The 15,002-nt window shown below is 46.8% G+C and overlaps 1 protein-coding gene across 2 annotated transcripts in view; it reads left to right on the top strand.

Moving 5' to 3' along the window:
- RUVBL1 (RuvB like AAA ATPase 1) overlaps window positions 1-7,806 on the top strand; it is a 55,576-nt gene extending 47,770 nt beyond the window's left edge. The window contains exon 11 of one of the 2 annotated variants that reach the window (XM_056524843.1): window positions 5,713-7,803. In XM_056524843.1, coding sequence (XP_056380818.1) covers window positions 5,713-5,872 — 160 coding nt within the window. In that variant the 3' untranslated portion in view covers window positions 5,873-7,803. Of the gene's footprint in view, window positions 1-5,712 lie in introns of both variants that reach the window. The other variant, XM_056524844.1, reaches the window with a different exon arrangement.
- Window positions 7,807-15,002: the final 7,196 nt, after the last annotated feature.

Genomic DNA, 15,002 nt, shown 5'->3' on the forward strand with positions numbered 1-15,002 from the left:
GCTCCACTGAGCTAACCAGGATCGATAACCCAACATTTAAGCACCAAAGACCAAGGCTGTACCGTTATGCCCTTGGTCCTTAACCCCTTAATGACCACGGACGTATATTTACGTCCTGTTGCTGGCTCCCGATCTGTGAAATTTCGTATCTGCGGGGTCCCGGTTGCTATCAGCAACCAGGACCCGCGACTAATACCGGACATCGCTGGTCGGGCCGATGTCAGGTATTAACCCTTTAGATGCCGCAATCAAAGTTGATCGTGGCGTCTAAAATGGGAGAATACACTGCGTTGCTGTTCGGGATCGCCGCAGTGAAATCGCGGCATCCCGAACAGCTGACAGGACAGTGGGAGGTGTCTTACCTTGCTCCCGGCTGTTCGATTGGCATTTGATTGCTCCAAGCCTGAAATCCAGGCCGGAGCAGTCAAGCGTAGAAAACACTGATCAATGCATTCCTATGGCAATGCATTGAACAGTGTAAGAGATCAGTGCATGCAGTTTTATAGCAACTAGAGGGGGCTAAAACACTGCATTAACCCCTTAAGGACCAGGCCATTTTACACCTTAGGACCAGAGCGTTTTTTGAACATCTGACCACTGTCACTTTAAGCATTAATAACTCTAAGACGCTTTTACCTATCATTCTGATTCCAAGACTGTTTTTTCGTGACATATTCTACTTTATGTTATTGGTAAAATTTTGTCGATACTTGCATCGTTTCTTAGTGAAAAATTCCAAAATTTGATGAAAAAATTGAAAATTTTGCATTTTTCTAACTTTGAAGCTCTCTGCTTGTAAGGAAAATGGATATTCCAAATAATTTTTTTTTTATTCACATATACAATATGTCCACTTTATGTTTGCATCATAAAATTTACGATTTTTTACTTTTGGAAGACACCAGAGGGCTTCAAAGTTCAGCAGCAATTTTCCAATTTTTCACAAAATTTCCAAAATCACAATTTTTCAGGGACCAGTTCAGGTTTGAAGTGGATTTGAAGGGTCTTCATATTAGAAATACCCCATAAATGACCCCATTATAAAAACTGCACCCCCCAAAGTATTCAAAATGACATTCAGTCAGCGTTTTAACCCTTTAGGTGTTTCACAGGAATAGCAGCAAAGTGAAGGAGAAAATTCACAATCTTCATTTTTTACACTTGCATGTTCTTGTAGACCCAATTTTTGAATTTTTACAAGGGGTAAAAGGAGAAAATGTATACTTATATTTGTAGCCCAATTTCTCTCGAGTAAGCACATACCTCATATGTCTATGTAAATTGTTCGGCGGGCGCAGTAGACGGCTCAGAAGGGAAGGAGCGACGAGGGGATTTTGGAGAGTACGTTTTTCTGAAATGGTTTTTGGGGGGCATGTTGTATTTAGGAAGCCCCTATGGTGCCAGAACAGGAAAAAATACCCACATGGCATACAATTTTGGAAACTAGACCCCTTGAGGAACGTAACAAGGAATAAAGTGAGCCTTAATACCCCACAGGTGTTTCACGACTTTTGCATATGTAAAAAAATTTTTAAAAATGGCACTAAAATGTGTGTTTCCACCCAAATTTCACATGTATGCAAGGGTTAATAGCAGAAAATACCCCCCAAAATTTGTAACCCCATCTCTTCTGAGTATGGAGGTACCCCATAAGTTGACCTGAAGTGTACTACGGGCGAACTACAATGCTCAGAAGAGAAGGAGTCATATTTGGCTTTTTGAGAGCAAATTTTGCTCGGGGGCATGTCGCATTTAGGAAGCCCCTATGGTGCCAGGACAGCAAAAAATACCCACATGGCATACCATTTTGGAAACTAGACCCCTTGAGGAACGTAACAAGAAATAAAGTGAGCCTTAATACCCCACAGGGGTTTCACGACTTTTGCATACGTAAAAAAAAAAAAAAAAAATTTCACTAAAATGTGTGTTTCCCCCCCAAATTTCACATTTTTGCAAGGGTTAATAGCAGAAAATACCCCCCAAAATTTGTAACCCCATCTCTTATGAGTATGAAGGTACCCCATAAATTGACCTGAAGCGCACTACGGGCGAACTACAATGCTCAGAAGAGAAGGAGTCATATTTGGCTTTTTGAGAGCAAATTTTGCTCGGGGGGCATGTCGCATTTAGGAAGCCCCTATGGTGCCAGGACAGCAAAATAACCCCCACATGGCATACCATTTTGGAAACTAAACCCCTTGAGGAACGTAACAAGGGGTACAGTGAGCATTTACCCCCCACTGGTGTCTGTCAGATCTTTGGAACAGTGGGCTGTACAAAATGTTTAATTTGCACAGCCCACTGTTCCAAAGATCTGTCAGACACCAGTGGGGGGTAAATTCTCACTGCACCCCTCATTACATTCCGTGAGGGGTGTAGTTTCCGAAATGGGGTCACATGTGAGGTTTTTTTTTTTTTTTGCATTTGTCAAAACCGCTGTAACAATCAGCCAGCCCTGTGCAAATCACCTCAAATGTACATGGTGCACTCTCCCTTCTGGGCCTTGTTGTGCGCCCCCAGAGCACTTTGCGCCCACATATGGGGTATCTCCGTAGTCGGGAGAAATTGCATTACAAATTTTGGGGGGCGTTTTTCCCTTTTACCTCTTGTCAAAATGAAAAGTATGGGGCAACACCAGCATGTTAGTGTAAAAAAATTTTTTTTTTACACTAACATGCTGGTGTAGACCCCCAACTTCACCTTTTCATGAGGGGTGAAAGGAGAAAAAGCCCCCCAAAATTTGTTAGGCAATTTCTCCCGAGTACGGTGATACCCCATATGTGGCCCTAAACTGTTGCCTTGAAATACGACAGGGCTCCAAAGTGAGAGCGCCATGCGCATTTGAGGCCTAAATTAGGGACTTGCATAGGGGTGGACATAGGGGTATTCTACGCCAGTGATTCCCAAACAGGGTGCCTCCAGCTGTTGCAAAACTCCCAGCATGCCTGGACAGTCAACGGCTGTCCGGCAATACTGGGAGTTGTTGTTTTGCAACAGCTGGAGGCTCCATTTTGGAAACAGTGGCGTACCAGACGTTTTCATTTTTATTGGGGAGGGGGGCTGTGTAGGGGTATGTGTATATGTAGTGTTTTTTACTTTTTATTTTGTGTTGGTGTCAGTGTAGTGTAGTGTTTTTAGGGTACAGTCACATGGGCGGGGGATTACAGCGAGTTTGAGCTGCCGCGCAAAATTTGCTGCATCGCAAACTTGCAGCCTGATACTCACTGTAAGCCCCCTGCCCATGTGAATGTATCCTGTACATTCACAGTGGGGGGGACCTCCAGCTGTTGCAAAACCACAACTCCCAGCATGCACAGTCCATCAGTGCATGCTGGTAGTTATAGTTTTGCAACAGATGGAGGCACACGGGTTGGGAAACACTGAGTTAGGAAACAGACAATGTTTCCCAACCAGTGTGCCTCCTGTTGTTGCAAAACCACAACTCCCAGCATTCTCAGGCATGCTGGGAGTAGTAGTTCGGCAATATCTTTAGAGCTAGCTGTTGCCGAACTACAACTCCCAGCATGCTTGGAGTTGTAGTTTTGCAACATCTGGAGGACTACAGTTTGCAGACCACTAATAGTGGTTCCCAATCTGTGCCCTTCCAGATGTTGCAAAACTACAACTCCCAGTATGCCAAAACTGTCCAGGCATGCTGGGAGTTGTAGTTCTGCAACATCTGAAGGGCCAGATGTTGCAGAACTACAACTCCCAGCATGCCTGGACAGTAAGGGCATGCTGAGGATGTGTAGTTTTGCAACATCTGGAAGGGCACAGTGGTCTCCAAACTGTGGACCTCCAGATGTTGCAAAACTGCAACTCCCAGCATGCCCAGACGCCAAGGGCTTTCTGGGCATGCTGGGAGTTGTAGTTTACAGGGTCCCTTTACAGCAATGCATGTCGCTTTACGGCGACGTGCATTGCTGTAAAGGGCCCGACCGCGGCTGAAGATCTACTCACCTGTCGCCGCCGCCGCCGTCTCCGCCGCCAGGATCCGGGTCTTCAGGGACGAGGTAAGTACCGGGGCCGGTCCCCAGCACTCCCCCGTCCCCCGCCGCGTCCTCCGGTCTTCCTCCCGTCCTCTCCGGACTTCAAGGGGCCGGGCAGGACGGGAGGAAGTAACCGCCCCCCCCTCCTGCGATTGGTCGGTTAACTAACCGAAGAATCGCAGGGGATCGGAGGAGGTGGCCGGCTTGCCACCTCGCTCCGATACTCCAGCATGGTCCTGGCTGTCTGTGACAGCCGGGATCATGCGAAATTACCGGGCGGTCGGGTCCCAGAGACCCGATCAGCCCGGTATCGCCGCAGATCGCAAGGGCGATTTCCCTTGCGATTTGCGGCGATCGCCGACATGGGGGGCCTACATGGCCCCCCTCGGCGTTTGCCCTGGATGCCTACTGAAGGATTTCAGCAGGCATCCAGTTCCGATCTCTGCCCGGCGAGCGGCAGAGACCGGAAAATGCCATGACGTTGTGGAACGTCATTGGTCCTTAAAGCCCAGGGTGCCATGACGTTCCACAACGTCATTGGTCCTTAAGAGGTTAAAAAAAGTTAAGTTATTTAACCCCTTCCCTAATAAAAAATCAGAATCGCTCCCCCTCAGTCTAAATAAAAATAAAAACTTATGTGGTATCGCTATGTGCGTAAATGACCGAACCATAAAAATATATCGTTAATTAAACTGCACGGTTAATGGCGTACGCGCAAAAAAATTCCTAAGTCCAACATAGCTTATTTTTGGTCACTTTTTATACCATAAAAAAATGAATAAAAAGTGATCAAAAAGTCCGATCAAAACAAAAATGGTACCGATAAAAACTTCAGATCATGGCGCAGAAAATGAGCCCTCACACCGCCTGTTAATGGAAAAATAAGTTATAGGGGTCAGAAGATAGTAAGACAAAATCAAACCTATGTAAGTAGGGTATCATTTTAATCGTTTGGACTTACAGAATAAAGATAGTGTCATTGTACCGAAAAATTTACTTTGTAGAAAAGGAAGCCCCCCAAAGTTACAAAATGGCGTTTTTCCTTCTATTTTATCGCACAATTATTTTTTTTCCGTTTCGCCGTAGATTTTTGAGTAAAATGACTGTCATTACATTACAGTAGAATTGGTGGTGCAAAAAAAAAGCAATCCTATGTGCAAAACGAAAAGGGTTATGCTTTTTAAAATGTAAGGAGGAAAAAACGAAAGTGCAAAAATTGAAAAACCCCGGGTCCTTAAGGGGGTTAAGGTGTAAAAGCATACCTGTCATGTCACAGAAAAAAATGCTGATTTTTTTTTTTTTTTTACATGTCTTTATATGCCTAGCTTCTGCATTTGCTTCACAAATTTCACCTTTCTGCTGCTTTCTCATTCTGACATCCAGTGATCAGCAAGAGGTGTGTCTGAGGCAAGCACTGAGCCAGTCCTCACTCACCATGCATTCACTTCCTCCCTGAGTCTGCTCTGCTGGGTCTCTTTAGTCAACCACTGCAGGCTGCTCTGTAACCTCTACACCTCCTAGTCCGTTTTCAAACAGAGGAGTGCTAGTCCCACCTTCACTTCCTGGACCCCTATTTGTGTTTTTGTTTTTTATAATTATCTATAAAAAGGAGAGAACATTTATTTGTGAAGTATATAAGAAAGGTTAATGTTTTGCCAAGATGTACAATATATAAAAAGTTTTTGAATCTGACAGTGCTCATTTAAATTCTGTGCCCCCGCAGATACTCTGTCCAGCTGCTGACCCCAGCTAACCTCCTCGCTAAAATCAATGGCAAAGACAGCATTGAGAAAGAACATGTGGAAGAAATCAATGAACTGTTCTACGACGCAAAATCATCTGCTAAAATATTGGCTGAGCAACAGGAGAAGTATATGAAATAAGAAAACAAGAATCCTCTTTGGATATCTTCCTCCATTAACTGTCATATGATGAACTGTTTTTTTGAACTGAAATTATACTAGGGAAGGCCTCACAGGATGGCTGTGTCCCCTATTCCTGGGCTGGAAAAGACAAACATTGTAAAATGTATTTAATTGTCATTTTTCTGCTATAAATGTTTTATATTGAAACCTAAAAACATATTTTTTTTTTTTTCCTTCATTATCTGCATTTTGAAAGTCTTCAGCCAGGTAAACAGATTAATTGTTGCATGGTAAATCTGGCACCAGCCCCTTTAAGATATACAAAGTAGCCTGAGCCTGGCATGTGAATATAACGGATTAAAGAGGAGAAATGCTTTCTAGAGTTATTCCCCAGCACCTGTGCAATTATCAAATCCATCTCCGCCATGAAGTTTTTACAACCAAATTGCCAAGGCTGGTAAGAAGCTTTCCGATTCATTATGTGCGGGAAGCAGGCCCTGCCGAAAAAGGACATATTAGTTACATCTTATCAGGCTGACACCTAGTCTCGCAACAATTACAGCAGACACATATATTCTGAAATTTCAATTTCAGTGAAGAAAAAAAAAAAGTTAAGATGGTGGCGGAGGTGAGGGAGGGTGGAACAGCCTTTGGATTTTGCATACAGTAAGTGAGAGCACAGCTGTAGGTGGTGCAGCTGGAAAATAAATAACAATATCTATACATTATCCTCCATTTTGCTGTCTGTGGCAAATGTATTGACTTCTTGCTCAGGAGATAGTCCTCATTTTTTATTGTGGTTATAAGAACAGAAGAAAGATTACTACAGCTGCGTGTTCTTATTTACCTTTAGCGCTCCTTTATCTCGGCCATGCATTTGATATAAATGTTTACAGGCTAATTGAAGATAATTTAAAAAAAAAAATCCCATAGGCAGCATTTAAAGGATCCTATAGGGTCGTGTACACACTGGAATAGCTTGTGAAGCCAGATAATTTTACTATTTTGATTTGTAAATTGATGCCGGATACACCTGGTCTTACTACTTCCCCTCTGTAAGCCTGTGATTTGTGTGTATTATACAAGTAATTCCATGAAACTAGAAAAAAAAGGTTTTTAAGGATGTTATAAAAAAAAAAAAAAGTCCAAACAATGGAATCTGCAATGCTTTGTTCCCAAATGTAAAGTAATTCACTTGAAGCAAATAAATCTTATTGCTAGTTCTGTGTTAAAGACTTCAGAAGAGAAGGTTTTAGGGGTAATTGATTTCTGACAGCCTCCAAATGAGTCAACAATGTAGCCAGGTGATAGGACCCCCGGACAGGCAGGGGGAGAGAAGCGGTTGGCGGCGGCGGTCTATGGCACCGCAAAAGCCACTGCAGTGCATTGGTTTAAAGCGCCCGCTTTAAATCAATGATCTGTAGCAGTGTCGCGGGGGGATAAACAGCCAATAACTTATACCGGAATATCGGTATAAGTTATCGGTATCGGCCCTAAAAAAAGATATCGGTCGATCCCTACCATCTATTCATATGCGGCCCATCCACTGGTACAGCATTGACATCGGGAAAATCACGCTATAGTGCAACGGAGAGCCTCTCCTTCTGAGCGGTGCACTATCACCCTGTCTTCTGTGCCTCAAAACGCCTCCAAAGTGCATTCACATAAAAAGCATAAAGTTCAAAGAAAGAGAAAATAGGGGGAGCACTCGCAATACTGGGTTTGATGAAAGTGCAGGAAAGCCTTTAATCAGGTGCAGCAGACATAAAACGGCTGGACGCCAGGACACCCCGCAACATGGGTAAGCAGCTTTCACGCCAAACACAGGGCGCTTCTTCAGACCACTCCCCTTCCGACACCTGACCAGGTAAATACACCTCTTTTTGTCACATGACGGAAGGGGGCGTTTACAAACAAAAGGTAAAAAACGCATTGCTGCGGGAGCACACGTAAACATAAAAAAAAAACAAAAAAAAAAACGCTTTCTATATCGGCTCCATTGGGGGACACAGACTCTGGGTATATGCTGCTGTCTCTAGGAGGTTGACACTATGGTAACCAAAAAGTTGGCTCCTCCCAGCAGAATATACTCTCCTCCAGGCCACTGAGCAATTCAGTTTTTGCTTACTGTCTTAAGGAGGTGGACATGGTCTGGTTTTCTCCAGACCAAGTCTCATATTTTTTTTATTTTATTAGGTTTAGGGACTGTTAGTTCTTTCTTCCTTTTTATTTCTGTTTTCAGGTGGGGACTCAGGAATGCAATGTTCACTGTTTCTCCATTGCGAGAGGTGGCAGGCATATTGGATGTACTGTTAACCCCCTCTCGCCAACGGTCAGCGCTTGGGGTTGTACCTCATGGGTCCGGGTCCCCCCTACTATTCGCCTCGCTATGAGCTTGGCTTGCCGCAGGTGGAAAGGCTGGCTGAAGACCACAGTCTGAAGACTTCTTTAGGTAAGTTCTTCAGCGTGAGGTGAGTAGCTTTCTCCCTAGGTCTTGCAACAGCTGGAGACCCTCTGTGTTTTTTCTGCATAGCTGGGGCTGGCCTATTATTGGGGGAGCAGTGGCTACAGTACAGGCACAGTGAGGGGCACTTTATTAAACGTGTGTAGTGAGGGGGCACTTTATTGAATGTGTGTATGTGTTTTTATAACACACGCGCCGCAGGCTTCTCCATGCGGGCGGGTGCACTTTTTACTTTCGTTTTCGGCAGCCGCTACTCCTTCCCCGGGCGCACAGAGCTCACTGCAGGCGGCGTGTGCGCTCGGGGTTCGGAGCAGACGCCATTACAGAATGAGTCCCACGGTATCCTCGGTGGCCCGGCGGACATTAGCTCCGCCCACCTGGCCGCATAAGCGCCTCGGTAGCGTGATATGGCCACCAGTCAGCGCGGTGCGCGCGCTGGGGCCAATCACAGAGCTCCTTGCCCGGACCCGGCCTCTTCCTCCTTCTGGCCGGCGTTTCTTTTCTCTTCCCTCAGCACGGTGCAGAGTTCTCCTCGCAGCAGCTGACTCTGGGACACAGACTTGGGTGAGACTGTTCAGTTTTTTGTCATGTCTGTGCCCAGAACTGTTCCTCCCTCTAAGCAGATATCGGAATATTAGTTACCCATTATGCTTGTAAAAACTGTTCTGCAAAAATGGCAGGTTCTGCTGAACCCACTTGTTCTGCCTGCTCCACTACTCCCCCAGACCCCCCTGCTATTTCTAACCCAGGTGCCCCCTCAGACCCGGTGGGTTTGGCCGCCCCTCCAGCCTGGGTTTCCTCCCTCTCCCAGTCTATATCAGACTTGGCACAGGTCTCCCGTTCTGTGGTAACTGCCTTGGAGAGGTTTACCCTTCACCAGCCCTCTAGAAGGTCCCGTTCCCCTTCTCCCTATGCTTCGCATAAGCATAATAGGGGCGTCTCCTCTGACTCGTCCCACGAGTCTTCTGGTAGACACGGGCGTTCCTCTCGCAGGTCTCACCCGACCACTTCTTCAGGCCACACACGTCACTCTTCCAGAGGACGTTTTCCTGTGGTCGCCGTTCTGGCTCTCCTGAGCCACGTACCAGGTCGGAGTCTCCCTCTTCCAGGGCCGCCTCTACTCGTTCGCACTCTCCTGGAGAGCTAGCGGCCGAGGGTTCCGATTCGGCATCCGATTCGGAGGACCGTTCGGACTCAGTGGACACTGTGAACTCATTGGTTATGGCCATTAGAGACACCTTTAACCTAGAGGACCCTGGAACTTCAGACTCGGCTCCAGAAGTATCCTTTCATCGTGCCCGACCGGCACCCAAGGTGTTCAGCTCTCACGCTGAATTTGAGGCCATTCTAGAATTCGCCTGGAAGCACCCTGAGAAGAAGTTTTAGGGACTGAAGAAGGTCCAAGCGCGATATCCTTTCGCCAAGGACCTTGTGTCCAAAGTGACTTCCTCTCCGTCGGTGGATCCTCTGGTTTCCTGCCTCTCTAAGGCCACTACCTTGCCGCTGGTGGATGCAGCTGCCTTCAAGGATCCTGCAGACAAAAAGGTTGAGTTGTTAGCGAAGTATGCCTTTGAAGATGCAGGTTCTTCCCTGCTTCCTGCCTTTGCCTCCACCTGGGTGTCTAAGGCCCTCTCGGTTTGGCATTCCCAACTCCGTCAGGGCATTCTTTCAGGTTCTCCCCCGGAAGAACTGTCTGTTCTGGCCCTCCAATGTTCCAAAGCTGGAGATTTCCTGTGCTCTGCTTCCTTGCACTCAGCTAACTGCGCTGCCTTTGCCACCTGTAATCTGCTGGCCCTCCGTCGTTCCATTTGGCTTAAAACTTGGAACGCGGACGCTGCATCTAAGAAGTCTCTCACCGAGATTCCTTTTACTGACTCCCGACTTTTTGGCAAGCGCCTGGATGAGATTATCTCTGAGGCAACAGGGGGCAAGAGCTCAAAACAAGCCTAGCACTTCCTTCTGCAGGAAGTCTTCATCCTTTCGGTCCTTTCGGATGTCTGGCCCTTCTAAAGGGTCCAGCCAGGCGCCTCCACGGGACAAAAAGGTCCCCTTTTTCAAGGTGCGTCCCTCGTGGAAGTCGGACACCAACCGTCCCGACCGTTTTGCGGCCAAATTGGGCAACCGCAAACCAACTTCTGCATGAAGGGACGCCCCCACCCGCAGCCTTTTCTCGGGTGGGTGGTCGCCTCTTACTTTTTCGAGACGTTTGGACCATGCACATTCAGGACTCCTGGGTCAGGGACGTGGTATCCAACGGATACTGGATAGTATTTGCCTCCCTTCCAAGGGATCGTTTTTTCCAGTCCCGTGCTCCCTGGTCTCCATTGCTTGCGAGGGAATTTTGGGAGGCTCTTCAGTCGCTTCTCGTCCAGGGTGTCATTGTCCCAGTTCCTTTAAGGGAACGCTTTCGGGGTTTTTATTCCAATCTTTTCGTGGTTCCCAAGAAAAACTGTTCTGTGCGGCCAATCCTGAATCTCAAACGTCTCAACCAACATCTTCTGATCCGCCATTTCCGAATGGAATCTCTACGTTCGGTGGTGGCATCTATGGATCAAGGGGAGTTTATTTCCTCGGTGGACATCAAAGATGCCACGAGTCTTTACCAAGATTCTGGTGCCTGTGGTAGCTCTGTTACGGTCAAGAGGGGTCTCAGTGATACCCTACTTGGACAACCTTCTCATCAAAGCCCCCTCCAGAGCCCAGGCTCTGGAGAATGTGAGCCTCACTCTTCAGACCTTTATGTCGCTTCGGGTGGATGGTCAACAGAGACAAGTCTGGGGCTTCAGTTTGACTCTGCCTCGGCTCGAATTCGCCTTCCACCGGACAAGCGTCTGGCCCTCTTGTCGGGAGTCCGCTCCCTCCGGACACCATCCTCGGTCTCCATCCGTACTTGCATGGAAGTCCTGGGTCGGATGGTGGCAGCCATGGAGGTTGTGCCCTTTGCTCAGTTTCATTACCGTCCTCTTCAGCTGGCGATACTTGCACGATGGGACAGGTCCCCTCTCTCTCGATCGCAAGATTCTTCTTCCGCTCCGGACTCGGCGGTCCTGCCCTATCTGTTCCCTCCTCTCCCTCTCCTTCCCAGGGTTTTGAGAAAGCTCAAGGCGGAAGGAGTCCCCGCCATTCTGGTGGCTCCCGACTGGCCTCGAAGGGCATGGTACGCCGACGTGGTCTGGCTTCTGGACGACGTTCCGTTCCGCCTTCCTCTTCGTCCAGACCTACTGTCACAGGGTCCCCTTTGCCACCCCAATTTACAGTCGCTGCATTTGACCGCGTGGCGGTTGAGACCGCGGTTCTAAGGGCCCGCGGCTTCTCTTCCCAGGTAATTCACACCATGCTTAGGGCTCGCAATCCTTCCTCTGCAAAAATTTACCACTGTACCTGGCGGTCTTACTTTCGTTGGTGCGAAGCTCAATCTTTTTCTCCAGTTACCTTTTCCGTGCCCTGTCTCCTTTCCTTTTTTACAGTCGGGGCTGGAACTAGGGCTGGCTCTCAGTTCCCTTAAGGGTCAGGTTTCGGCCCTTTCTATTCTTTTTCAGCATCCTCTGGCTTCCAATTCTCATGTCCGGACCTTCCTCCAAGGAGTGGCACATGCGGCCCCTCCTTACTGGTCCCCTTCTCCCCCCTGGGACTTGAACTTGGTTCTAGGCGCTCTCCAGGGTGCACCCTTTAAGCCTCTTAGGGAGGTTCCCCTTTGCTTCCTTTCCTGTAAAGTGGCTTTTCTTATAGCTATTACCTCCATTAGGAGAGTTTCTGGACTGGCAGCTCTCTCCTGCCGTTCCCCTTTCCTGATAATTCATCAGGACAAGGTTGTTTTCCGACCAGATCCGTCCTTCTTGCCTAAAGTCGTTTCGGCCTTTCATCTCAATGAGGACATCGTCCTTTTGTCCCGCTACTTCTCATCCCAGGGAGGGTCTGCTTCACAATTTGGATGTGGTTCAAGGGGTTCGGACTTATCTTTCCGTCACCTCTTCCTTTCGTCAGTGCGATTCTTTTTTCATTCTTAAGGAAGGCTGTCGGAAGGGACAGCCTGCTTCTAAGGCCACCATTTCTCGGTGGATCCGATGTGCTATTTCGGAAGCTTACGGCTGCAAGGGGAGGACCCCACCTTTCAGGGTTCTGGCTCATTCCACCCGCTCTGTGGGAGCATCCTGGGCTTTCCGTAACAAGGCCTCGGCCTCGCAGATTTGTAAAGCGGCCACTTGGTCTTCTTTACACACTTTTTCAAAATTCTATCAGGTTCATACCGTCGCATCGGCTGATGCTAGTCTGGGCCATAAGGTGTTGCAGGCGGCGGTGGTACAGCCGACTGCCTGACCTTTATTATCTGCCTACCCAAGGGACGGCTTTGGTACGTCCCAGAGTCTGTGTCCCCCAATGGAGCCGATAGAGAAAAGGAGATTTTTTAGACTTACCGTAAAATCTTTCTCAAAGGATCCATTGGGGGAGACAGCTCCAACCCCTTTTTCCTGGGGTTCCTTTTCGTTATCTGTCCGAGGGAGTTTTCAGTTATATTTTCTTCGGGTTCTCGGACAGTTCATGTTTTTTTCCTTTGACCTGTCGGTCTCCTCCTATTGCTCTGAGATGAAACTGAATTGCTCAATGGCCTGGAGGCGGGGTATATCCTGCTGGGAGGAGCCGACTTTTTGGTTACCATAGTGTCAACCTCCTAGAGACAGCAGCATATACCCAGAATCTGCGCCCCCCAATGGATCCTTCGAGAAAGAGATTTTACGGTAAGTCTAAAAAAAATCTCCTTTATAACATATTACAGAAAGATGCTCATATCTAATCTATCATTTAATCAAAGATTTCCCTGGGCGTTAGTCTTTAAAATCCAGCACCCTTCTTTTGAAGCAGCGTCTTCATGACATCCGCTCCAGCTGTCGGGAAAACCCGTTCAATTCCGAGAAAACGCTTCCACATGTTTGTTTACTTATATTTTTTTAGTATCAAATTTGGGAAAAGGGGGATGATTTAAACTTTTAACCCCTTAAGGATCCATAACGTATCGGTACGTCATGAGTCCGCTCCCGTTCTACAACGCGGGGCCACGGTCGGGACTCGTGGGTAATAGCGCGCGCGGCACTGTTGAACGCTGCGTCTAAAGTGAGAGTAAATCCTTGCCGGTTAGCTCGGGGCTGTTCGGGATGTCTGCGGCCAAATCGCGGCATCCCGAACAGCTGTTACACAGCAGGAGTGTCCTTTACCTTGCCTCCTGGTGTCCGATGAGCAGTCAAGCAGCAGAATCATTGATCAATGGTTTCCTATGAGAAACCATTGATCAATGTAAAAGATCAGTGTGCAGTGTTATAGGTCCCTATGGGAGCTATAACATTGCAAATAAAAGTGGGGAAAAAAAAGTGAATAAAGATCATTTAACCCCTTCCCTAATAAAAGTTTGAATCGCCCCCTTTTCCCATAAAAAAAAAGTGTAAATAAACATGCGGCATCGCCGTGTGCGGAAATGTCTGAATTATAAAAATACATCGTTAATTAAACCGCACAGTCAATGGCGTACGCTCAAAAAAATTCCAAAGTCCAAAATAGTGTATTTTTGGTCACTTTTTATATCATGAAAAAATGAATAAAAAGCGATCAATAAGACCTATCAACGCAAAAATGGTACCGCTAAAAATTTCAGATCAAGGCGCAAAAAATTAGCCCTCATACCGCCCCATACGCGGAAAGAAAGTTATAGGGGGTTATAAGATGACAATTTTAAACGTATACATTTTCCTGCATAAAGAAAAGGTGTCATTTTTTACCGAAAAATGTACTCCGTAGAAACGGAAGCCCCCAGAAGTTACAAAATGGTGGTTTTTTTTTTCAATTTTGTGTCTCAATGATTTTTTTCCGTTTCGCCGTAGATTTTTGGGTAAAATGACTGGCGTCATTACAAAGTAGAATTGGTGACGCAAAAAAATAAGCCATCATATGGATTTTTAGGTGCAAAATTGAAAGAGTTATGATTTTTATAAAGGTAAGGAGGAAAAAACAAAAATGCTAAAACCCCGGGTCCTTAAGGGATTAATATGGAAGGGGTTACATTTTTTTTTAAATACACTTTTAGACCCCTTAGGGGACTTTTAGGAGGAATCATTAGATTCCTCATATAGATCAATGTAGTTCCATAGCGCCACATTGATCTGTGCGCTCTATTGATAGAGCCTGGCAGGACCAGGCTTTATCAATTAGGGAGCCTCAACAGGATGAGAGGTAAGCCCTCCGGCTACCTCAGCAGTGGATGACTTCCCCGCGATCTCTCTATGGGAATGATCAACCCCACTGGACCACCATGGACTGCTTAAAGGTCCCTTTAGACGCTGCTGTAAGCTTTGACAGTGGCGATCTCTGCATACCATAAATTTTTGTGTTCCAACAGTCTTGGAGGGATTTATCCAATGTGGGTTAGTGTCAGACCAATGGTGGTGGTTTTGTTTGTTAACTTCACCATTCACATAATAGTTTGCCTCATCACTGAACAAAATCTTCTGTGTAAACTGAGGGTCCTTGTTCCAATTTTTGTTTTGTCCATTCTGCAGCACCTGAAACTATGGATACTGGAAGCCTGTGCTAGCATTTCTCCTGCGGGGTTGCTATCAGTGTGTGAAGAGTGGGAGAAGAGGGTTGCATTGACAATCCAACACAATGGGCAGAACATTGAACACATTTTATAAGTGG

Source organism: Hyla sarda, chromosome 6 (assembly GCF_029499605.1).
Source record: "Hyla sarda isolate aHylSar1 chromosome 6, aHylSar1.hap1, whole genome shotgun sequence".
In the NCBI taxonomy this organism is placed as follows: Eukaryota; Metazoa; Chordata; class Amphibia; order Anura; family Hylidae; genus Hyla; species Hyla sarda.